This window comes from Colias philodice, chromosome 1, assembly GCF_061535455.1.
Source record: "Colias philodice isolate Cphi_HAF_F1 chromosome 1, ilColPhil1 Martin Lab GWU primary, whole genome shotgun sequence".
In the NCBI taxonomy this organism is placed as follows: Eukaryota; Metazoa; Arthropoda; class Insecta; order Lepidoptera; family Pieridae; genus Colias; species Colias philodice.
The window spans coordinates 9,508,122-9,534,134 of record NC_143086.1 but is presented as its reverse complement, the minus strand read 5'-3'; the positions used below and the strand labels follow the sequence as shown (position 1 = coordinate 9,534,134).

General features: G+C 34.8%; 2 protein-coding genes across 13 annotated transcripts in view; one reads left to right on the top strand and one right to left on the bottom strand.

Moving 5' to 3' along the window:
* The window catches only part of trio (trio Rho guanine nucleotide exchange factor), a 103,671-nt gene extending 95,978 nt beyond the window's left edge, over positions 1–7,693 (bottom strand). For 11 of the 12 annotated variants that reach the window (XR_016315783.1, XM_089696685.1, XM_089696710.1 and 8 more), the window contains exons 1-7: positions 7,540–7,693; positions 3,523–3,738; positions 3,238–3,430; positions 2,853–2,966; positions 2,575–2,755; positions 1,001–1,224; positions 708–811 (exon numbers count right to left, since the gene is read on the bottom strand). Coding sequence is in view for 11 of the 12 variants with exons in the window: in XM_089696685.1 (XP_089552811.1) it covers positions 708–811; positions 1,001–1,224; positions 2,575–2,755; positions 2,853–2,966; positions 3,238–3,430; positions 3,523–3,704 (998 nt within the window). In the remaining variant the exon portion in view is untranslated. Of the gene's footprint in view, positions 1–707; positions 812–1,000; positions 1,225–1,886; positions 2,014–2,574; positions 2,756–2,852; positions 2,967–3,237; positions 3,431–3,522; positions 3,739–7,539 lie in introns of those variants that run through there. The other variant, XM_089696760.1, reaches the window with a different exon arrangement.
* Positions 7,694–9,886: 2,193 nt separating this feature from the next.
* Positions 9,887–26,013, top strand: part of hiw (MYC binding protein highwire) — a 69,491-nt gene continuing 53,364 nt past the window's right edge. Inside the window, exons 1-32 of the mRNA XM_089698553.1 lie at positions 9,887–9,978; positions 10,078–10,327; positions 10,403–10,549; positions 10,628–10,834; positions 10,946–11,272; positions 11,398–11,574; positions 11,660–11,938; positions 12,030–12,161; positions 13,015–13,161; positions 13,241–13,393; positions 13,542–13,653; positions 13,726–13,894; positions 15,335–15,465; positions 15,949–16,140; positions 16,270–16,445; positions 16,544–16,696; positions 17,267–17,336; positions 17,925–18,423; positions 18,502–18,668; positions 18,753–18,937; positions 19,020–19,772; positions 19,858–20,010; positions 20,119–20,226; positions 20,382–20,612; positions 20,732–20,941; positions 21,064–21,198; positions 21,300–21,478; positions 21,567–21,807; positions 21,919–22,085; positions 22,200–22,374; positions 25,658–25,779; positions 25,904–26,008. Of these exons, the coding sequence (XP_089554679.1) occupies positions 9,887–9,978; positions 10,078–10,327; positions 10,403–10,549; positions 10,628–10,834; positions 10,946–11,272; positions 11,398–11,574; positions 11,660–11,938; positions 12,030–12,161; positions 13,015–13,161; positions 13,241–13,393; positions 13,542–13,653; positions 13,726–13,894; positions 15,335–15,465; positions 15,949–16,140; positions 16,270–16,445; positions 16,544–16,696; positions 17,267–17,336; positions 17,925–18,423; positions 18,502–18,668; positions 18,753–18,937; positions 19,020–19,772; positions 19,858–20,010; positions 20,119–20,226; positions 20,382–20,612; positions 20,732–20,941; positions 21,064–21,198; positions 21,300–21,478; positions 21,567–21,807; positions 21,919–22,085; positions 22,200–22,374; positions 25,658–25,779; positions 25,904–26,008 (6,344 nt within the window). The remainder of the gene's footprint in view (positions 9,979–10,077; positions 10,328–10,402; positions 10,550–10,627; positions 10,835–10,945; positions 11,273–11,397; positions 11,575–11,659; positions 11,939–12,029; positions 12,162–13,014; positions 13,162–13,240; positions 13,394–13,541; positions 13,654–13,725; positions 13,895–15,334; positions 15,466–15,948; positions 16,141–16,269; positions 16,446–16,543; positions 16,697–17,266; positions 17,337–17,924; positions 18,424–18,501; positions 18,669–18,752; positions 18,938–19,019; positions 19,773–19,857; positions 20,011–20,118; positions 20,227–20,381; positions 20,613–20,731; positions 20,942–21,063; positions 21,199–21,299; positions 21,479–21,566; positions 21,808–21,918; positions 22,086–22,199; positions 22,375–25,657; positions 25,780–25,903; positions 26,009–26,013) is intronic.

Genomic DNA, 26,013 nt, shown 5'->3' with positions numbered 1-26,013 from the left:
GACTTATTTAGTCTTAGAAATATATTGGTTGATGGTTTAATTCTACGAACGTGGAATGTTGCGTGTTTCTGTCAGTTGGAATTCACTGATTACAGTCGGGCACTTCATAACCATAAGACATCCATCTACTGTACATTTGTCCTTGGTTATGTAAAAGGTCTTGCATAAATTAATGTCAAGTAGCACACATTTCACCGTTTCACGATCACCGTTGAGGAAACTCGATAGTACTAACGGATATGTGTTTTAGTAAAAATTAAATCAATAGACTCAATATTTATTGAAGCGTGAACAATGTAATGAATGCATTGAAATACTTTTTATGTATTATATAATAACATTGTTAACGAAATAATTTACATTAATGCTCTCTTTATGCTAAAGAATTAAATATTCAATCGTATGTTCGAAAAAGACATTACTTTTGAAAATGAAGCAATGTTTTACGAGTGTAACTGTATGATCTGCAATAGTAAAAGTAGGCTTATAAATCACGATAACAATCAATACGCCAACACTAAAATCAATATAGGAACAGGATGTTCTATAATTTCAGCATACAACATCTTCACAGGATACATTATCAATGGAAGTTAATTGAGCGTAACGTCATGATTTCACCGCAAACTATCCACTTCCCACCAACGTTATCGTTATCTACTGAATAGACTTATCATTGGATAATGTTAAGATCCGAATTCACTCACCTAGCGTGTTCTTCTTGGAGGCGTTTCGCTGCAGCACACGATCGACCGATTTCAACGTATGTCGACAAGAAAGCTGTGCGGTGGTTGACAATCCATTCGAGCATCTAAATTAATAAATAAAACTTATGTTATTTCACTGAAACACTTTAAGTGATAATCACAAATAGTTTAGGTAAATTTGGTCTAGTCAAATGCATAAGTAAGCTATGGGGAAGAATTAGATCACAAGACAGAAAATGAAAATGGATGAAGTGAAAGATTTGACAAAGGACACATTGCATTAAGCACCAGACCTTCTCACAGTCCTGTTCAAAGAGGCGCAGCTGGAAGCACTGGTCGAGCTGCATCTTCTTGTGCTGCCACAGCTTGTGCGCGTGCGCGTGCGCCGAGCGCACCGCCGACAGCTGCGCGCGCACCGCGCTCGGCGAGCCGCAGTGGAACGCCGACTCGCCGCCGCTGCCGCTCGCCTCCGAGCACGCGGCCTCGGCTGCCTCCAGCCGTTGCAGGACTCGCTCGCCTGGATTTAACATTATCGACTATCTTTCAACCGAATTTCAATTCCACTGCAACCACACGAGCTCCTTATCCGGATTCACGCTGTAATCCACCACGCTAGCCGAGTGCGAATTGGCGGATGTTACATTTATAATATCATTAAAACAAATTCACTGACACAAAAAAAAAAATTAACATAAGACGCAATCATAAAGACTCACTTAACATCTCACTGGTTCAATGTTTACATATAACACTACTTTTATATTTCATAATGATGTTAAAAATTAAACTGTTCTGAGTGAAAAAGCAAGTAATAGTAATTTTAACAACCGCGATTCTGGGGCAAACTTCGTGCTTTCATAATTTAAAAACCAGTTGCAATTTGCCACTCGTTAGTGGTGCGCGAACACAAGTACACATTAAAACTTTTTTTATATATTATGTAAAGCAATTAAAACATATGGTCAAATTAATGTATGAACGATTTTAAACACTAAAACTATTGCAGTAAAGCGCTTTGAAATATAAGAAAGAGCAATGGCCGGAAGGTTTGTGAATTAACATTGCAAAAAAAAGGATTATTCACCATTAGATAATAACAAATTCGTCCATGTAAAATAGAGGCACAATTCGTCATTGATATTTAATTGGTGAAATTAACACAAAAACAAACAATCATACCGTGCCCAATGTTGGATAGTAAGCAATCAAAGCACATGTTAGCATGCCGACATACTTTATCGTATTATGAAACAATCGTGAGCAATATTCACTGAAATATAGCAGACGGCTACTGAACGCAACGACGCGAAAATTTATTTAAGCTACAATAGAGTGCATTGCAACTATACAAGGCTTATAATCGTTTCCAATTATTTCAATCAAACATGATGCATGTACCGTGTCTTTATTGTTCCTAAATTATTAAGTCTATTATTTATAAAGTAAGTCAGTATATTATTAAGTATATTTTTCATTAAATTTAAGCCAATCCTCAAACTAAGCACAATAAAAACTTTTAGTATTTAAGTAAAAAATATATCATTAAATATCTCCGAAATTTATATTCGTTCTATAATACAGATAATACAACAGAATTTGGCATCTGTCAATAACAAGTTGGTGCAAAATTTTCGGTTAACCTCATTTCATTGTTACTTTAATGAGTCATAAAGACAATCACCTCAACATATGGCCATTGTTTATCTTTGGTTATCTCCCTCAGCCACTCCTGTTGGTCATAATCCCTGATGTTTTAAAATAATATTTTCATATGAAAATATATACATACATAGCTTACAAAACGAAAGATGTGTATGTAACATATATATTATCATGGTTAAAATTAATAACAATTTAAATATCATACCTTGTGACTCTAGTTCATCAACGGGCACTTTAGATAGCCGTTTGCTAATATCGGCGTGAGCGTCAATCGCGCGCCTCGCTCCAGTGACGTCATCAGCAAAATCAGCACGTGCGACGTCTTCCTGCAGATCGTCCAGGCGATCTAACAACTCTCCCGCTTGCCACATTAGGTCTTCCAGAGCCTACATTTTCAGAACATTTATAAGATAGAGCCACTTTTCGTACAATTAATTCTACTGTTTTTAATAAAATTCAGACTATAATATAATAGCTACTTACCAGTCTAAGATCTATCCATTGTGCATGATCATATTGTAGTGTACCATCTAAATCTGGTGTCAATTGAGTACTATCTATTACTTTAGGCAGTGCTTCTAGGCTAATCATCGTCGTCTGGAAATAATTTCATTGTCTGATAAATATTAGATTACTTTTCCTGATGCTTTATAGAAAAAAGCTTAAATAATTTGTTTCATCAAATACTAAATATCAACTTGTTATTTGTAAATACAATTTATCTAAGTAGTGCAACAACATATCAACAATGTTAAACATATTTAATTTGAATCATGCAAAGAAATTGAATTACACACTAATTATTATTTGATTATTTATTATCAATACTTATTGTTACCATACACTAACATTTAGACTGATGGATTACCTCAAACTTGTACTTATGGGATCCTATCGTTGTGCGCTGTTTTTGCCAGAAATTATCAGGCTTAACTACAAGTGCCTGATGGACGGATGAAGAGAAATGTTCTTGTAGAACTTTCAGTATTGGTTTTATTGCAGCCCATGCAGAACCTCTCATATCAATTAAGATAGTAAAGCCATGTGTCCTCACAGAATCACTGAAATGTTTAATACTTATAATTTTTTGTTGTATAAACTTAAAATTTGTGCATGTTCAGAAATATAAATGAAACTTGTATTGAAAACATACCTAGGTATGCTGATTAAATAATGCAACAATCGCCTATAGTCATCTGGAGCTACACGGTCTCGTCTTGAATTTGCTGGAAACCATACTATCGGCCCACCACGTCTGTCGCGGCCCCCAGTGAGAGCCGCCACCCGCTCTTGTAGGAGAGGTAGCACGTCCAAAGCACGTGCCCCAACCTCCATGGTGGGTTTCAATCAGAGAGGTGTTTGAAGAAGCCTGATTATCAAATTAATAAGTAGGTGTACACAGTATCAAATTATTCTATTAATGTACAAGCAAGCTACCTAGATCAATGATGAATCAATGCTTACTGCATCAAAATGAATTGAATTGAAAAGTAATATAATATACATAAAAAATTCCTACCAAAATATTATGATTCGAAAGTGATTTAAGAGGTGTTATTTAGTAATTATTATTTTATAATTACTACTTTATATGCAGTTCATAAAAATAAGAATATAAATAATTAATTGTATTTTTTCTAAATTAATGAATTGAATAGTGAATTATACAATAATTATATGATACAGTTAGTGTTAATAAACATCCTTTATGAATATGTATTTATCTAGACATAAGAAACAATACAATCATAATCAATCAATACAAAACTTCCTTTATATTTATTTCCTCCATTTATTTATGTTTGATGCAATATGAAATTTTTGTATAATTTTATTCAAATTCAAAAATTATTTATTGTGAGTCACAGGTATTATGGGTTGTTACATTAGGTGATCCGCTGTGATCTGCCATGTGGCGTATAATTTTTAAAAATGTTTTACACAGATTATTCATTATTAAACTGATTATACATTTATACCATTATTATTATATTATTGTTTATACCAAGCACAAAACAAAAGGCACAAAATATTATTGAATGATCCATATTTAAAATTGAAATAGGTAAATGTATGTTTATTATATTGTTAGAACATTACTGAAACACCTTATACGAATTTGGAAATAATATTCCAAATTTGTATAAGGTGTAAAGGTCGCCATTAGCATAAAAGTGGGTAAAACTGTACATTATAGGGCGTGGAATTTGGGGGTAGTGGGGGGTGGAGAGAGGGGGGGTGGGTACTAGGAACTTCCCCTGTAAAGGGGGGGGCGCGAAAATTAATAGTTTTCGAGATATTTACAAATTAAGTTTTGGTCCGCCTAAAGCAAAGGGGGCGCAAAGTAAGGACTTAGAAAATTTTTGATCTAAAGTGAAAATTGTATAGGAATCATAAAATACATAATTTTTATTCAAAACGCTAAAATAAGCATGTTTTATAAAAAAAACTTTTTCTCTAAAATAAAAAATGGCCGAGATATTCGCCCTCAAAGATTGATGATAAAACCTAACCTAACCCTTTCCCTATCTCCTCATGTCTTTTTTATATTGTCTCAGACACTGCCTTAGCTCCGGCGCTACGGGAAGTGCAGCCCTTCCGCCCTTGCGTGACAAAGCACGGTCGCCCATACTCCACTTCGCAGCTTCAGCTTATTGGTCGCCTTCGGCGACCAGCCTCAGCCGCTCCGCTCCGCATGGCTCCCGAGCTTTGTCACGGCGGGCGAGGGCTGCTCTCCCTCCGCGCCTCCGGCTTTTTACATACACTCTAGGGGTAGGGCAAACAAGACCACGTGGAATTCGGGGTTGACAGCTTCGGTTCTGTGGCAAGTCTTATGATAATGCAATGCTTATTTTAGCGTAACGTTTTTTAGCTAGATTCGGACTTTCGCAGCTTAATATTGAATACATAATATTCCATCATTGAAAAAATTTACATTTTACAATCCGTCATGTATCTTGGTAATTATCAAGTTTAGAGAAAAGTTGCCCCAACAAAACATGCTTTTATTAGCGTAATCTTTACGATAAAACAATAATAAATAGGTGTTATAATGATACCAACTCCATCAAAAATTTTTTAAGTCCTGCGCCCCCTTTGCTTACAATTAATATTGGACAGCGCTAGTCGTCCGCTAAACGGATGAATAAAATAAATTAGTCGTCCGATTACCGGATGAATAAAATAATTTAATCGTCCGATAACATCTATTTATCTATATAGTTAGGTTATCGGGGTTTCTTTAGAGAACTGCCGCACGTATTATAGGTTTTTTGTGGGGGGAGGAGGGCACACGTAGGTATTTGATTTTTTTTTGCGCGTCGACGGAGCCCCGCTTCGCGGGGCTCCTATTTCTGTGTAGTTTTTTTTTTAAAGAAACCTAACCTAACCTAACCTAACGGCTAACCTAACCTAAACTAGATTTTTTTTTGCGCGTCGACGGAGCCCCGCTTCGCGGGGCTCCTATTTCTGTGTAGTTTTTTTTTTTTAAGAAACCTAACCTAACCTAACGGCTAACCTAACCTAACTTGATTTTTTTTTGCGCGTCGACGGAGCCCCGCTTCGCGGGGCTCCTATTTCTGTGTAGTTTTTTTTTTAAGAAACCTAACCTAACCTAACCTAAAGGCTAACCTAACCTAAACCTAACCTAACGAATTGAGGGTGAATATCTCCGCCATTTTTGATTTTAGAGAAAAGTTGTTCCTATAAAACATGCTTATATTAGCGTTATCTTTACGATAAAACAATAATAAATAGGTGTTAAAATGACACCAACTCCATCAAAAGTCCTGCGCCCCCTTTGCTTTAGTCCAACCCATCTAGCTTTAGTGTTAAAAGGTTATCTAGTAATCCGAATAATCGGACGATTAATTTATTTTATTCATCCGGTAATCGGACTACTAATTTATTTTATTCATCCGTTTAGCGGACTACTAGACACTTCGATTAATATTTTTGTTAAATTATAAATTGCGAATATTAATAATTTTATTTTATTTAATCTATTTTACAAAAACTATACTTAATAATAATTATTTTTAATGTTGTTGTTAAAAAATATACAAATTTCATAAATAAAATTTAAATTATAATATTTTTTTTGTTAGATAGAAATGTTTTACCTGAAATGAAACGCGTTTGACAATCGCTGTAGGTCAATTTGACACTGTCATAACAGTAAGTTCGCGTTTCAAAGATAAAATGGAGTAAAATTTTCCGATTTTCAAAAATTCGTGTCTCAAAAACAAAAAGTTTTCGCGCTGTGAAATTTCAGATTTAGGTTCCATAGGACAATAGCTAACCACAAAAAAAATTTCGACTCTCAACTCCACGCCCTATAATGTACAGTTTAGCCTAAAAGTGTACAGGAATAACACGAAAAAATATACTTTTAACCCATATTACGAGTACTTCCTTTTTATGTTTATAATCCTATATATTATACTATTCTATTTATCTCATAATATATTGTTCAGTCTCAAAGAAGTCTATGGCGTTCAAGTGATATTTCTTCAATGTCCTTTTATTGATGGGGGAATGAATCATATAAGACATTACTCTTTAAAATAATATTTTAGGTAGGATTAATATTGATATGCATTATAATTAAAATACTTAATGTATAGCAAAATAAATTGTAGGTAATGTAATAAAATATATGTAGTTATTAGCAAGCCCTTCATTTCAAGTTCTGTAATTCTACTAAATATTAGCTGCACATTTTACATTATATTATAGTCTAGTGGCACAACAATTGATTAAATCCAATTATTCGATATATATACAGAAAGAGTTTTAAAATCCATGTTTATCAAATATTCTGCTATTAATATGAATAAGAATACATTTAAAAATTACTGTCTGTTTGTAATGAAAAGCTACTTTTTGGGTAGATTAACATACACTGCCTAAACCGATCGTAATTCTTTCATGATTTCACAAAGCGTAAGACCAACGCCAAGTCAGGATAGGGATGTATATTATGCACTTATTAACTATTGTTAACTAAAAATATTAAAAATGAAATAAATATACTAAAAAAAATCATATTAAAGTGCTTTTTAAGCTTTTAAATGCAATAACTTTTATTCTACGCCGATGACAAATAATTCAGAATGTATAACTACATGTCACAACAAATAACCTTAGAAGGTAATCAATTTGAACTAACCGTGATGATTCCAAGATGTTATTTAGTCGGGTATAAAAGGTTCGGCATGCATTATTGTCACAGTTATTAATCTCACTAAAATATATGTAAAAAATATATTCATTTGTGCCCTATAACTCAATAAAAACACACAAGCTGGTCATAATGACACACTGAGTAGGGATGCTCGATGAACATCGATGTTCGATGATCATCGATGTTGAAAGCAAAAACATCGCTGTTTTAACATCGATATTGCTATACGAAAAATATCGTAACATCGATGTTAACGGCATCTGTCATCGATGTTAACTCACGGCCTCACGCACGACACGACCAATCCAACTTACGAAGTTACGAAACAAAATATGTCTTTTATGAACGCATCCACAACACAAATCAAGTTTATTTTGAACTTTGAACGCGTATTCATTCATTCAGGGCGCACCCGTCTTTCCTTTTATCAACAAAGAAATAGATTAAAAGGTTCTTCTTTATCAAAATTACTCTTCCTGCAGTCAATTGATAAAAAATATTGGAATATGTAATCATTTGATCTCTTTCTTAATAAATTCCGAACTTTTACACTGTGTTTTATTTTTTTGTCAGTTATTATTGCATAAATCATCGATGATATCCAACATCGATGTTCAGTTTTCGATAAATATCGAATATCGATGTCGGGCTTTCGATTATGACATCGATGCCAACATCGATGTTTTTCGAATATCGATCATCCCTAACACTGAGTAACACTAATCAACCAGACATGAGACAACCACTGCACAATGGCGCGACAAAGGTCTATAATCATGAAAACCGGTAAAATAAAATAAATGAATAAAATAAAATGAAATCAAGCGAGATAATAATCTATTTCTTATTTTATTTCAATATGAATTGATCAATTAAAAGAAATTCACAGATTTTTAAACCTATTAATTAAATTGAGACCGTTATTCAGTTAAAGATGATGGATTAAATATCCAGAATATTATTTTTTTACTAATGTTTATATTTTTATTACGTCTTAACATTATCATGCCATAAAAAAAATAGTACTAAAACTTTGATAGAAAATTCATACTTTGCCATTATTATTCATTATAACTGAGCTATTATTTAATACCACATCTAATACGTCGTAACGTTTAAACCACACATTCGTGCGAATAGCGAGGCGAATAACGAATACGCTTAATATGTATTAGGTAATCAGTGTATATTGTATAATGTATTCGATATTCGCCTCGCGATTCTCGTATTTGTGTTAACAAACACAACTAATTAATGATTTCATTTAAAAAAAAATTATCTTGTGCACTTTATTGAGGAAGTTCGACAATGTAATGTGATTGTAATATTATATTATTAGTGCTAACTAGGTGTAGCTTTCAGCAAGGGGCCCATGGTATCTTGATTCTTGTAATTTATAGTTACACTTTGGTTACACTACTAGTTGTGAAAAACATATAATGAATACCAAAATGAGTTTGGTATCTTAGAATTTAAATTTTAATCTTCTAAACTAATTTGAATGAAATTATGTAAATAAATTTGTAAGAAATAACAATATTATTAAGAACATTTATATAATTTAAATAATTTAAATTAGAGCGTTTAAATTCAGATTAGAGATTTTAATTATAAGTTTAAAAATCGGAATACCGATATTTACGATTCATCCGTTGAAGAGCATGACTAGTCGGTATCGGTACATATTGATTTTTGAAAATTAGTGCCCTGGAATGGGAGCTCAGAATTTGCAAGTGTTTGGAGTTTACTTTTTCTATTGTAGAAAATTTACATAATTATGGTGTTAACAAGTCAGGTAAAATCCAAAAAAAGTATTGTTCTGTTTATTACATTTGTATAAATCATAGTGTGTTATATATATGGGCAATAATCATTCAATATATAGATATATATATATATGTAATATTAAGATAAAAATTCAGCAAAGACAAAAAAAAAACAAGAATATATTTGATTGCTTTTGCGAAGATAATTTTATTACCTATGCGAATTATTGACCTATACATACATAATGATGATGATGATGATGATGATGATTAATTGTCTGTAATTATACATCTAGAATAGTATTATAACTTTTGGTGTAAATAGTTCTAAATATAAATTAAAAAATAACTTCTTAGCCTCATGTAATTTAATATTTGTTTCTATGTATTTTTATATTATGATTGCATTAAGCGAATTTCTCTTTTTTAAAACATTGAGATAATATGTACTACGTACATCTCAATGTTTTAAAAGAGCAAATTTTTATATTTTATTTTGCTCTTGAGATTGTCTTAATTTACAAAAAAATTGGGCTGCGTGTATGTTTCAGGGTTAAACCTTAAAAATGGCTAGTCGCAACCAAATGCCTGAGATAAGGTGTTTGGAGCCAGAGAACTACAGGAAGTATTTCCGTTCTCTTTGTTGGAGCGGGAACAGGTAAGCATTAAAAAAAAAGAACAATCTCACAAGACTAATTTTATTTTAACAAATTATCAACCAGAAAATTAAAATCTACTTTTAATTTGTAACATTCAGAAAATTGGATAGAAGAATTGGTAAAAGAGCCCTCAGGAAAGACAGATCCCGAAAATCAAAAGTTCCAAATGCATTTGCAATATGTTTTGCACCAGCTCTTTTAGGAAATCCATCACAATTTGCTGTATACGCTACCGTCCGTAAATCTATCCTCTCTCGATGGCGACACCTACAAGGATCAGTAGCAGATTTATCAGATGATAGCGATAATGATGACCAGAACCAAGTTTCTACTATAAAACTTCCTAAAGTAAGTAGTTATATTTTTTAATTATTATTTCAAATGAATATAGTTTTGTGCTTGTATAAAATGGTTTTCTCATAGATTACAGGAATTGGTCTGCGCACAGTTTTCAGTCTGATTGATCAAGCGAGGTTTAAAGATGCAAGTCTCTGTGAGTCTGCTCTGAATGCTTTGCTTGATGTATTACAAGCTCACGCACCTGAGGATTTGTCCCATGAAAACACAGAAGTAAGTTTTAACAATTTATTTTATCATGAGTATTTTGTAATATAAACTGCATATTATTAATATGTATATTTCTTTCAGATCATCACAAATCTACATGATATACTTGTGGAGATTACAAGTGGAATTGGAGGCCAAGGCCGACCAGATGTTCCTTCCACACTTACTTCCATCAGCAGCTCTTGCTTGATTGCTCTGTCAGTTGCAAAGGGTGAATCTGAACTTATTCTGAATACTATCACATCACTACTTATGGTTTCACCAAGTCTATCCGAACAGCTTGTTCAGGTAAAGTACATAGTATATAACAAAGTTGCTGTTGCTGTTTGTCCAGCCCTATATACTATTTCAATTAAATTAAAAAAAATATAATTTAAAATTATGCAACTCCTGTTTCAGGTGCCAATGAATTTGAACATGTTACAACGAAGCGTACAATCCATAATCTTAGGATCTCCATCCCGCAACCTGTGGCTAGACTTTGGGGTTCCACATCAGTGCTTAGTCAACAGTTTTCCATTAGATCTTCAGTCAGCATCCAATAATTCTAACCAAGAACTGGTTGTCCGATCACTCGTGTCTGACGGGTGTTTCCTCTACGTCTTTACTTCCAAAGGCCTATTTAAAATTGGATCCGGATATGGTAATTCCGTTCGCCAACATGTATATTTGAACAAAGCAGACTTTTATGCCAGTGACCGTCATGGATGGTTGGGCTACGTTAAGGTAATATATTTATTTGTAGAAAACATATATATTTTGACATTGTAAAATAACGTAAGAATGTTTTTTTCTAGTTATTATTTCCTAACCAAAATGTTGTTTATCAATTTTTTTATTGTTCTTTTTAGGATAAATTATATGTAAGAATTGGTAGAAAGAAGACTGATATTTATGAAATAGACAAGGAAACATTTGAATTAAGAAGTACAGTGCGTTTAGATGCAGGATCGCCAGCTCCTATTGAACCAAAATCAGCTGTATTCAGCGATGGAAACAAACTCGGACTAGTCGTACTCTCTAACTATGTAAGTATCTAAATAATATTTGTATTATTTTCTATTACTATGTATATTACAATTGACACATAACATAATATTATCTTTATTCCAGGACTATTTAACAATCAAATTTTACGATGTGGCCGCAACGGCAGCCAATCGTGCAGAAGGCGGCACACACGTGATCAAGTCTTGTAGAGAACTGCATGTGCACCTTCTTAGACGATCAACACTAGCACTTGGTCGAGCGCCATTCGAGGATGGTGTTAATAGACGAATCACGGACTTGGACTCACCGGTAGCTGTGCAACTGGATGACAATGAGGAGGACCCACTAATCGCGATCAGCGCTGGTCAAGACTTTGGCCTACTCACTACTGCGTCCGGAAAAGTATGTTTCTATCTATATAATATATGTACTTGGTTCTTTCTTTCTTATACTATTATCACAAAATATAACTTGTTTCGTCTTTATTTTTCAGGTGTACTATACAGGAAAAGCAACCAGTTTGGGATACAAGATGTCATCAAGCTACACTGGACGGTGGACACTAATGAAAGAAACTTGTTTTCTTAGAAATGAACAGCCAAAAATAAAAACAAGGGTCATACAGGTGGAAAGATATCACTACATAGTATAAAACAAAGTCGCTTTCTCTGTCCCTATGTCCCTATATCCCTATGTCCCTTTGTACGCTTAAATCTTTGAAACTACGCAACGGATTTTGATGCGGTTTTTTTAATAGATAGAGTGATTCAAGAGGAAGGTTTATATGTATAATAACATCCATTAAATAGTGGAGAAGTACTGTTATTTTTGAGGTTTCTAATGTGATGTCGTAAAAAATTACATTTTTCCGCTTACATAGCAAACGCAGGCTGAACCCTACGAGTTTTATCAAAATAATGTACTATGTATTATACACATTGAAAAGGTCTACAGAAAAGTCCGCGATGGCACATGTCTATCTCTTATGGATAACCCACAATAACTTTTTTTTGTCATTTACTTTTTACGACAAATAATGGCTAATTTTCGATGCGATTTTAACCAATACAGCATTAATCCTTAACCAATTAAATACCTCGAATACATTTTTCGTTTAATATAGATCTATATGGCCCTTTACACCGTAAGATTTAAGTGAATATTTTCGAAGATATTACAGATTTAAAAATTGCGGGACGTAGCGTTTGTGGCGGTACCGGCCGGCCGCCCGGCTATATATTTTATGCCCGTGCGAAGCCGGAGCGGGCCGCTATGTTTTTATATACAACGTTCACAGTTTTTCTGTAGTGTATTTAGTATCAGCATTGCACCCGTGCGAAGCCGGGGCGGGTCGCTAGTTTATAATATTTTGCGCTTCATTATAACTCATACTGCTAAATATCGTCCTAATTAACCATAATATAATCTAATTTTTCTTGGTTGCACATAATACCTACTTATTAATTTTATATTCACAGGTTGCAGTTGGTCATGAAGGAGTTCACGCTATATTGGTTCTTGACAACGGGACAGCTCTCTTTACTGGGATTGCCAGACGTGGTGAAGATGGTGATGGTAATAAGCGACGATCACCAAAACCTAGCCGCCCAAAGAAAATCGCAAAGGTCAGAATGTTCTAGAGTTTATAATGCCCCTTATTTGCTAAAATTCCTTTATATACTAATTTATAATGTTTTTATTCAGGCGGAGAATTTCTACGTTGTATACGCTGCTTGCAACTACGGATCAACAGCGCTAGTGACACGACAAGGCCTTGTGTTGATGTTCGGCAAAGATACGCAGCATTGCGACCCCGCTGGCATCGTCACCGGCTTGAAACATGAAAGAATTGTGCAGGTGATACATTTGTTTTGATCTGACCTTTGAATTGTCCCTTATGTTTTCTTGTAAAAGTTGTGAAATGTAAGTATGAAATAAAACAATGTTATTTTATTATTTGCCTTAATTCTATTTGGTTCATTTGAACTGTTTTTCTTTTGTACAGGTTGCTTTGGGTAAAGCTCATGCCGTGGCATTAACAAATCTGGGACAAGTCTACAGCTTCGGTATCAATAACAAAGGCCAATGTGGACGAGAATTCGGATATACTAAAGAAAGTAAGTGATAATTTACTTTTAATGTATTTATATAAAGATGAGTTTCTCAAATGATATTTTATTGTTCTCTAGAACATTACCCTCTCGGAAAAACATCTTCCAAAGAAGATCCGGTCATATGTATGTCAGATCAACACACCTGGCTCACCGATTATTGCCGTATCTGCGTCAACTGCAGAGAATGTACCGGATTTGCTGGCAATTGCAGTTGCGCTGCTTTACCTAATCGGATACCTAGAGAGTAAGTATAAGCTTAAAAATATTCCTTATTAATTATAGAGTTTCATTGGTAACTTAACTCGAAAAATTGGTCATGACATATTATCTGAACAATATGTTCCATTCTCTTGCCATCAAATAATATTATGAATTGTTTAAAGCTAAAATAATTCTGACACCGATACTCGAAATGTATTAAATAAATCTTTCTAATATTTGGAATAGAACTTAAAAAAATAACGTAAAAGTGGTTCTTACATCCTCAGAACCTTAAGCAGACCGATATACCTACTGCACAAAAGATTCATAATTAGGTAGTTGATTTATTGCGTATTTTTTACATATTGTAATTGAAAGGAACTTGCCTTTTACTTCATCTAACTGATATTTTAAACATAATGTGTTCAAAATAATTTACTATAAAGATAGCAGTGCGACCAAAACCGATACCTGTCATACAAACCTGATTGCGTTTCCAGCCTATAGAAACACAAATTCGGTACAAGTACATTGCTATAATTAGCGCCAATTAGTACCTAAATTCACAAATCAATACTGGCGAGACAAAACATTTTGTAACCTTACGCGAACTAGATGGTGCTAGGATAACATTTATACTTCGAAAATTCTCATTCACTACACTACATATTTCGTATCGCGTAGGGAATGCTTTGGGATCGTAACGTAAAACGAAAGTTACTATTATAATATCTAACGAAACATGAAACAGGAAAAGTAATAAGGGAAAGCCGCATAATAATAAACTTTTCTACATAAGGACACAATTGTAATATAGTTTTAAATTTAATCGCTCACAAGTGGAGTATATTTAATTTAACCAATATTTTACGTTGACTTTTAAAGATATTATTATAAACCGAAATGTTTTTGTTAGAAGAGTAATATACAGATGTGAGATTAATTTACACGAAACTAGGTGTACAGCGCGCTAAACCCGCGGTGGGTATTTGTATTTTCTATAGCTTATGTGCTTTAGCAGTACATAATAAGCTACATCATTGATAAATATAATCAAAATTCGTTTAGTAGTTTTGTGTATATGTACGTACTTCATTCACACATTCATCCTCATAAACTTATATATTTATAATATTAGCACAGATAATATTATATTATACTAGTTATATTAGTAAGATTTAATAAACGTCATTATTTTAGATTAGTTTATAAGATACGGCTCAAAATCGTTTTCAAAAATCAAATAAAAAAAAAATATAACTATTCGAATTTACCTTTCAATTTATATTGTTTCTATATTTTGATATTTAAGTAATTCAAATCTGACTAAACAAGTATGGTATTACAGTTCGTTGATATGATTTCTGTATCCTAAGGATAGTTTGTATATAAATCCATAGAGCCTGTTCATATAAGCTGAACGAGCAGAACCTATCTATTAGGTCAATATATATTGTTTAATGTATATTTATTTATTTAACAGGAAATGCGGTTGCGGTGAAGGCGAGAGCGGTTGCAGCACGTGCGGCATTTGCCGGCGCTGCGCCGAAGTGGAATCCGCCTCCCGCGTGCCGGACAGTGAGGACGATGTGTCTGTTTATGATATCGCTAGTAGTAAGTTTTGTATCTGTGACGCTTTTCCGTAAATACCAACCCGCTCTCAGTGTGTAGATAGATAAATTGCTTACGCTAAGGGTTTTGTCTGATACAGGTTTTTAAAACGCGATTTAATAACGCTTTGATTTCGGTTACACAGAAGTAGAATTTCAAGGTAGCGTCATGGCAATAAGACGACGATTTTGGTATTTTTTAATCTTTCCAAAGAAGTTTCACTTCTGATACGTGTGCTCGGCACACACGCTCTCTTTTTATAGTGTTATGAACAATTTATCCGATAGAGCCTCCACTTACAACTACAACAGTTTTATATATAGTTTCTTTAAAACATGCTACGTAACTTAAACTTATTTTAAAAACATTTATGCTAGAGCTAAGCTAAGCTTAAAACCCAGCTAATCAACCTACCAATTAAATTGCTATTTTACCTTTGTACATTTTATTTTGTAAAGAGATCTGGCTACTTTGTTATCTTTATAGCATCTGCGCAAGCTGCGGAAGATGAAATGAAATATCAACAATATGAAGCACATTGCTCCAAAGACGATGTGGACAAGGATCCCAGCTTCAAAGGCAGCAGTCTACCACCAGCCCGGATCCCTCTGCCTGGTGGACATAAAGTAGAAGCCATAGCTTGTGGCCTGCATCATACCGTTTTAATGACACATCTTGGTAAGTAACTGCTTTATTTCCATAATACAATGGATTTTGTATTTAACATATTAAAAAAATGAGTACAAAAATGTTAGTAATATTTTATATTAATAATGACTGGTAAGTTAAAATTTGCTTATTATCCAGGTGATGTCCTAACATTTGGCTCAAATCAATACGGCGCTTTGGGAGCGGGAGACATATCCGCACATCATAGGATCATACGAGTCAGAATTCCTAGAGCCTCTGCTATTGCTGCTGGAAGCAATCATACAGCTGTCCTGACGAATGATGGCGAATTATATACATTTGGCAACTATCAGGTTTGTAATTTTCCAATTTTTGCTGAACATGTCATCATAATAAAAATTCACGTAAAGTGAATATAATAAGACTATAATATTTTGTATGCTTTATACAGAAAGGGGCACTAGGTCGTCCCCGCATGGATGAGCCACGGTCAGATAGATGTTCGATATGGTACGCAACTCCTGGCAGAGTACCACGTCTAGGCCCTAAATACAACTGTAAGGCCATTTCCATATCCGCATCAGGAGATCAAACATTCGTCCAAGTAAGTGAAATGAATCATGAAAGTATATAATTTTTGAGTTATCTTTAAAGCTAATCTAAATACATATAATAAATCTGTAGAAGGGTCATTTCTGTACATTGAAAATATTGATAAAATAAATAGCAGGGGGTGTTACTGGATCGATACCAAACCCAAATATGTGATTAAAAAATTTTTTGTCTGTCTGTCTGTCTGTCTGTCTGTCTGTCTGTATGTGAAGACATCACGTGAAAACTACCGGTTCGATTTCGATGAAACTTGGTATAATTATACCTTATTATCCTGGGCGTAAAATAGGATACTTTTTATCCTGGAAAAATACGTAGAAAAAAAATTAATCTTAATTTTTCAGTTTTATCCATAGACGTTGTTCTGTAGAACCGCGAACACGTTGCGTATTATTATAGGCCTAGCCGTATTTGGGTCCAATAGATATTTATAAGATGTCATTGTCAGAGTTACTCAAAATGGAGAATAAACCATCCACGCGAAGACCGACATCCGCGCGGACGGAGTCGCGGGCGGAAGCTAGTTATGTATATGATTTTTTATTCGTGTAATTGTTTTCAGGTTTCACAAGCACTCCTTAAAACTGATACGCTTTTCAGTTCTACCATAACGGCGAATAATAATACAATAAGTATGTATTAGCTATATTTATAATGTCTTTATATATTGTCGAGCCAATTTAATAGGCAACATTTGACGTCTATCAATTTTATCTTCGAAGAGAGGTAACCTGCTTAAAAACATCGATTAAAGTGAATTAATCGATACGGATTTGAAACATTTGTCAATCGAATTTATTAATTTATGATGATTTTTATTCACAAGTAATCAATGCATTCGATTCTAGATGTCAGATTTCGATTTTTAGAGTAACGTCTCTGGTATTTAAAAAGAAAAAAGGTTTATTGACACAAAATTGTAGTGACGTCAGTTCTTCAATTCAGAAATTGTTTATTATGTTTAGAACGGTTTATCAGTAAAATGAAATCTTAAAATTACTTGTATCGGTCATTATTATTATAAATATGTAGTCCTAATTGAAAAAAGTCAAGCAAATGTGCAGTTCTAACAAAACGAAATATCATGTTATTCTATGTCGTCGTTACTAGGTTACGTTCTTGAATTTTGTTGAACTGTCAAATGTTGCCTATTAAAATGGCTCTACTATAATTAAAATCCGGACAACAGAATTGTATTAAAGAAAATCAATTTATTTCAGTTGTTCTACCCAACAGACCAGAACATACATTCAAATGTGTAACAATTTGTAAAGCTGATGGGTCTTGCTACCCATGGTCTGGACCAGAGCAGGTCGACTTCATCAACACGCTCGCTTGCCTCGATCCTCTCTATGACGTGTTGTGGTGTTACCAACCACAGATGAGAGTAATAAAGTCCTACAACATCCTAACGTTCGATGCACACAAGTTACAGAGATGCTGCAAAAATGATCCAGAGGGTTTCGTCAATGATATTGACTTTGAATACCCACATTATGGAATCATGCGACGTCTCGAAGAGTTCAGAAATATTGAGAACTTTGAATGGATCAGCAATAGTGACGAGAAACCAACAGATGGAGTCGCTCTTGCAAACGTAACGATACTGAATCAGGATCTTGCCTTGCCGATCGCTAAGAACTGCTCGGTGACCAGGATTCATGCTGCATTGCATTTACTTGGGTGTATAGATTCGTTGCTGTACGTTCATGATAATAGGTAAATAAAATAACACTAAAAATATAATTACTTTTTATTCAATTTTTCTTAAAACATTTATTTGATGTTATTTCTTAGACTTACTCAAGTGGAATGTAAAAGAGATAGTCTGGCTTTGCCCTCGTCCCCATTGCGCGAAGAGTTCTTAACTGTGTACCGCTTTGAGAACCATGGCGGTGGTTGGGGCTATTCTGGTCATTCAATTGAAGCAATTCGCTTTATGAGTGACACGGATATACTTTTGGGCAAGTATCTTTTTTCTATACCATCATTATTAATCAAGTAATTGATAATTTTAAATTAATCTGTGCTTCTATTAAAAATTATAGGCGGATATGGACTCTTCGGCGGACGTGGAGAGTATACAGCGAAGATTAAACTCATCGATATTGGTACTGAAGGAGGTGATCAAGAAGGTGATGGTGAAGTATTAGCTGAAACTGGGGACATTCCGTACGAGTGTGCGCCTAGAGATCGATTCCCAATGCTCTTTGAGAATCCAATACCCCTCACTGTAAGAATACATTACCAACTAACTTGAAAAAATTGATTAAGCGTCGTAATTAATAAAATTCATAAAACCTTTATTTTTGTAGGCACAAAGGTGGTATGTGGCATGGGCATGCATAAATGGACCTTCTTCAGACTGCGGTTCCAATGGCCAAGCCATCGTTATTAATGACGATGTAGGCTTTCATTTTAAAACCTCGAAGAAATCCAACAATGGAACCGACGTTAATGCTGGGCAAATACCGTGTCTGCTGTATAATGTTATAAGTCATGATCAAGTGCCGAAACGACGAAAAGATCCAGGTGAACCAATCAACGTTCCTACGAAAAATATATCAAGGAAAGTTACCGTGGCTTGTTTCAAGTCTCTTATAACTTTGCTTCAATGGGGTTGGACTACTTTGAAGGAAATATTACTAGACACAAATAGCCAAATTCCGATAACTTATCACAAGCTAAATGTCATAAAAAATCAGAAAAGACTTGTATATATTATTCGTGCTTGTTTACGAATTGTGAAATCATACATCAATGAGATATATCCTCAAAACAACAGGAAGAGGAATTCACAAGAATATTTGGCCTATGTTGACATTATAGCGGACATTCGGAATCTTATTCAAGCTATAATGGCAGATCAAGTTCCTTCATGCAACATGTTGCCGCGTAAGCCGGGTAGAAGCAAATCACACAAAGCGTGCTACGTACAATTCGCTCTGGAGATGTTTAATAGCATAATTAAAGAAGCTCACGAAACAGTAACAGCTTGTTTCCACGCCTTCTATCCGACTCCCATTTCAAAGTGGCATCACTTGTGTGCACTGCTGTACAAGGTTTCGGTGCGTTATCATTTAAAGTGACTTTGTATATTAATATTTTTTTCCATAAAAGTAACTGCATATTAATTTACTATTTACGTTCTAGGATGGAATAGTGCCTGCCTCTCAAATCCGAGATTTAACAGCAACATGCGCTGCCATGTGTGGTTTCCGAAGTTTACGCGATGTGCTGCAGTACATCGTACCCGTGACTCAAAGCTGCATCATGTTAAATGAAACGAGAAAAAATGATAACAAAGTACGATATTTATGTCTGTTTATGAATTTAACACAAAATATTGAATAAAGTTTAGAAATAATGCATAACTTAATTGTAATTAATAAAATGTTTGTGTGGTTTGAACAGGTCGTCAAAGAAGTACCCAGTAAGTCAGCGACAGTTCCGCGCTCAGCGCATTCACAGCATTCTCCAAAACCACCACCGATCCCACCAAGGGCTAATAGAGACGCTAGGGTAAATATTTATTATAATGAATAAAATATATCTTATTATATTTACATATAGTATAATGAGTTGAAAATAGGACAATTTGAATGTCGTTGTAAGAAATACAAAAGTATAGGACGTGATACGTAATATTATATTAATGAAAACAAATTATGTTTTAGCAACTGCCTTCTACATCAAAGGCAAATCATAATGATTGGCATCTACTGGATATAATACCCAAGCTATTGGACATGGTAATTTCACCGATTAAAGAACAAATGATGACTCGACATTGTGGCCAGCCACATGAACACGGAGAGATTCAACAGAATGAGAAACTCACGGAATTTTGTTGCAAGTTTATCGTGCGCATAATAGCTGAGTTAGCTTTCAGTTCAAAGAATATCAAGGTAACTTTAAAATGAGTTAGAAACATCGTTTTTGCTTTTACAAATAAATATAAACAATAATTACTTAAGAATTTCTCCTATTAATTAACTTGACTCACGACTTATTTTCAATCACACAGGAAGACACAGATACAGCGTCAATAAAACATCTCATAACCCCATCGCGTTTTATCCGCGTGAATACCAGCCGCTCTTGGAACACCAGCAGCGGCAGTCCCGATGCCATTTGCTTCACCGTAGACCATCCTGGTATAATGCTGGTCGGAGCATGCGTTTATGGTGGCCCGGGATCTTTTGATTACACCCTGGAACTTTTACATGACGTGCGGGTAATTGGAGCTAACGAATTTATATTTTTGCTGTTCATTTTTCCTTAATTTTCGTTATAATTATGTAGATATGATTTGTCGCTTCAAAAGAGTTTGAATATAATTTTATGATTGTTTTTTAGTTACGCTCAGGGACTGAGGAAGCGCGAGCGTCGCATTGCTGGATGAGTGTGGAGGTCGTACATGGCACCTTCTCTGCAGGTGACTGCCAACATGATATGGTGCAAATCAAGTTCGATAAACCCGTACCATTAAAGGTATTTTCATTTTCCATTAACCTGTTTTACGATACAGATTTAAAGTAAATTTGTTATTAACGAAAGACTTATGTACTGAGATTGTAATGTTTTTATTATAGGAAGACTTACGCTACGCACTGAGACTTTGCAATAACGGAGGCAAAACGGCCAATGGCGACAGTGGTTTGGCGTCAGTAAAGGGACCTGACGGTACCACATTCCAGTTTTCATCCTGCTCTCTCAGTTTTAATGGTACCACTTTGGTGAGAGGCCAATTACCATGCCTCATATATTATGGGTAAGTTCCGTGATTTGCTTTTTTAGAAATGCGTTAAAGTATCACAATTTAAAGGTATAAAATATTACTAATATTTTTATGCTTTTAGTACAACAAAACCATTGAATTGTACCGACAATCCGGACACATTGATGGCCGCGCTTCGTGCGATAACTTTGAGAGTTGCCTCTATGGTGATAGACCGGGGCGCAGAGCTGTTTTGTGCACTCCGAAATGAGCTGACAACAGAAGATCTGAAAAGAAATGCATCTGTATTGCAAGAGTCACCAGTTCTTAATACCTTGATGCCATATGTATTGGCTAGCCTCGAAGGATTAGATGACTCAAAGGTGAAAATTCAACAAAGCATACGATTTTTACTGTACCCACAGAAATACATATTAATATATTTTATTCTTTTTTTTTATTTTAAGACAGTTTTGTCCTTTGTTTCCTTTCAGAGTGTGATACATCTTCTCGAAATTATACACAAATTACTTCCACACGTATCTGCAATGAATTTGCTTATACCAATTTCGGAAGAGATAAACACCACTACTACAACGCAATATAACACTCGGATCGAAAGTGACCATCCCTATAAACAGGCTACTGTTTCTAACATGAGGTAAAAATAAACAGAAAAAAATATTGAAACAGAAAATAAATAATTATGCTTTTCTTAATTGTTGTTTAATTTGTTTGATTGATATCGATCATATTCTAATCGCATCCTTTTCAGAGTGCTATTCCCGCCGCAAGTATCGTGGATCGTTCTAGACATGGATACCCGAAGTATAACCGCGCAACAAGAAGACAATCTGACGATCTATGCGGTGGCGGGGTCGCCGCGGCACAGATGCCACTGCTCGAGCGACTTCCGAGTGTCAGATCTACCATTCCGTAAGGTATATAAGGTAGTGCATCGTCCATCATCCACGCATTTGTATATTTTCCAACACTCACTTTCATTCACTCTTCATACACAAACAAACGGGAGATTACGTGAGTAAAGTATCTTTGGAATGGTTTGAATTTTGACATTATTCGAATTAGGACCTGCTTGACACCTACCTACTATTTTTATTATTGGACATACCTTCTCCATTATTATTTAATATTTCACCTGAATTTTTATTCTGTATATATTTTAACCTCATATCCTTTTAAGTATTAGAATATTTTAGTGTGAGAAATAAGATGCGAAGCTAGTTAAATATTAGTTTGAATGTAATAAGAATGTACTGCGATTCTACACAGCTACCTAATTGATGTAGGTAGTTGATAACAAAACGCAGCTAGTCAACGACTATTAGTAAAGTGAGGGTAGTTGGGTCGAACGTCGTATAAACAGCGTCCGAGCCCCTAGGCACGATTCGTACGAATGCGCCACGAGTCAAAGGAACGCGGCAATTTATAGTATGCGACAGCTAAGCATGTTCGGACAGGAAACAGTGACAACTACTCATCCACAAAAATATTAAATCAAAAGTTACGTCTAACACGGCCATACTGACAAACGTACGTCCTCGTACGCCTTTTCTCGTATTACAATACAACGGTAGTTCATCTCGGGATTTCAAAAACACACTGCCTCGGCCACACTGACCATACTTTTCTACGCACTCGTTAGTAAAACAGCGACTAGACAATACCTCAACGCTCAACTCCGACTAGCGAGTCAACTCACTACGGACATACAGACGGCGACTTGACGGTATATCTACGCTCGTACGACTAGTGAAATACATCACTACGATACGTCAGCGACTAGACAATACCTCAACGCTCAAATCTGACTAGCGAGACAACTCACTACGGACATGCAGACGGCGACTTGACGGTATATCTACGCTCGTACGACTAGTGAAATACATCACTACGATACGTCAGCGACTAGACAATACCTCAACGCCAGGGTTCGACTAGCGATTTGAATCACTACGAGCCAATAACATTCATCGTCAAAAAACCTCGGCACATGCTTCAGGACACCACTCGCCACGCCAGGGCACCATATTATGCTGTGCCGCGGCTTGAGTCTTCTTTCCGTAGTCACCACAACAAGTTTCAACTCGTATCGATCACTAGGCAGGATGTTCACTACTTCGTAGGGCCCTCGCATCCCTCAATCTAATTTACCTGTGAACTGAGAGGTTTTTATTACAAACACTGGACCGCAGCCCAGATAGCACACACAAATTCTTCGATGGACTACATTCCCGTTACAATAATCCACGTAACAAACTTTTACTTTACACAACGCACGAAATAAAAAAACACAAATGCCAGTTACAAAACTACGTAAACTTAAACACATTTAAAAATAGTGGGCTTGAATTCTATCCCAATTCTGATGTGAGAAATAAGATGCGAAGCTAGTTAAATATTAGTTTGAATGTAATAAGAATGTACTGCGATTCTACACAGCTACCTAATTGATGTAGGTAGTTGATAACAAAACGCAGCTAGTCAACGACTATTAGTAAAGTGAGGGTAGTTGGGTCGAACGTCGTATAAACAGCGTCCGAGCCCCTAGGCACGATTCGTACGAATGCGCCACGAGTCAAAGGAACGCGGCAATTTATAGTATGCGACAGCTAAGCATGTTCGGACAGGAAACAGTGACAACTACTCATCCACAAAAATATTAAATCAAAAGTTACGTCTAACATTAGCATATTATAACTAGTATTTCTGTATTATCTTTTTTATAGTTATATTGCACGCCTCATAAGCGAAGCGTTGAGGTGGGTACTACTGTCACTTCGCGCAAAACATCTGATTTTTCAAACTTAAAATGTCTTTATGTATCATACATTGCACTTGTAAGATAATACATACACACACATATTAAGAAAAAACACTATTTTTAACGTTCATGATATTTTTGATGTCATTTTTGTTATTTAAACTAGTTAAAAAACAGTTTAAAAAAGTTCTGTCTTGGACGTCCGTGTGTCTGCGGATCCTTTTTATTGTTAACACGATAGCGACCGAAATACTTTACTAATCGAGTCTTTTTTTTTCTCTTACGCTTGAGTATGCTCAGGAATAGAACCCTTTCATTTTTCAGGGTCTGATTCGATGTGGTTTAATTGTTATTAAATAAACAAAAATAATAATTAATAAATATTTATTAAAAAAAAATTATGAGGCGTGCACTTTTGGATTTTCCAAATTATTTTTATATTTTACATTTATTTCATTTATAATTAAGTAAATAGAGTATAGTTAAGTAGGTTTTTCAGACTCTATGCTATATAACAAAGAGCAAGGAATTGGATTTAGAGTGTGTATACATAGTAATCACAAAATAAAAGGCTAGTTTTGACAGTTCATGCCCACGAAGTTCTCTATTTTTTACCGATCGAAATGTTCTGAAGATATTTTTACATTTTTCAATGACGGGTACCGCTCACTCGGCGAATTGTTGTACATGATGATTTGATCATGTAAACTTGAATCGATTTATCGTGAGTATGGAGTAACGAGTTATATGTCTAGGTTACATTACTATACGAAATCAAATGTCAAAACGAATCAATACGGGCCTTTTATTTTGTGATGGGTATAGACATAGAAAGATGATGTATGGTGATGATAGATATTAGTCTGCTAGGCATTTAGTCACTTTTATATTGGTACTATTAATTATTATGTTATATATTCTATATTTAACAAACCTACTCATAAGAAAACTTTTTCAATTTGTATCACAAAAAAAAATACAAAATTTTCAACAGCTCAAAAAAGTATAATTATCAACATTGTTGTTTGTTTGTTGTTATTTATAAAAACGTATGGGTTAAAGTATAAACTATGGATAAAATTACAATAGTATACTTATTTATTATAGTATAAGATTACAGTATAGTGGCAAGCAGGACCTAAGCTTTCTAGTACCGCTTGAACTTAACTACGCTTGGATGAAACTTTAGGCTTTCAACAACACGGTTACGCGTTTGGCTTATGAACACAATATCGCGTTTCAGTTTCTGCTTGGGTTTGAGCTTGAAAATTAGAAATAAATTAATTATTTAGACGGTTTTCGGGTTTCGACGTGTGTCGTGTGTCGCGTGGCTTCGCATGAGATAATTTTCAACTTACAGACTTTTACAATATCTTTTCTATACTTCTTCTTAATAATTTATTTAAAGTGATGGTTGTAAATAGACATTAACTCAGGAGTTATTGCAGAGGTTAATCCAGTTAACATCGGATATGGGTGACGTAGAGGAGCTTGACGAGGGATGCTTTGAAGCACCGTGCATGCAATACAATTGTACTTATGTGAGCGTTACGCCTAGACTTTCCAACACGTAAGTACCCACAAAGTCCTCATTTGTAATGATGAATTACCGATAAAATGTTTATTACGCAATTCTTGAAAATAGTATTGACTTTGATACGATTTCATGTATTAATCATATTTTGCTTTGATAGGGCTGCTGATTGGCCTCACAAGGGACTATTGATTCCCGGGAACGAAGTTATATTTTCACTTGAGACTGCTTCAGATTATTTGAATGAGTACAAAAATGATGAAGAGTAAG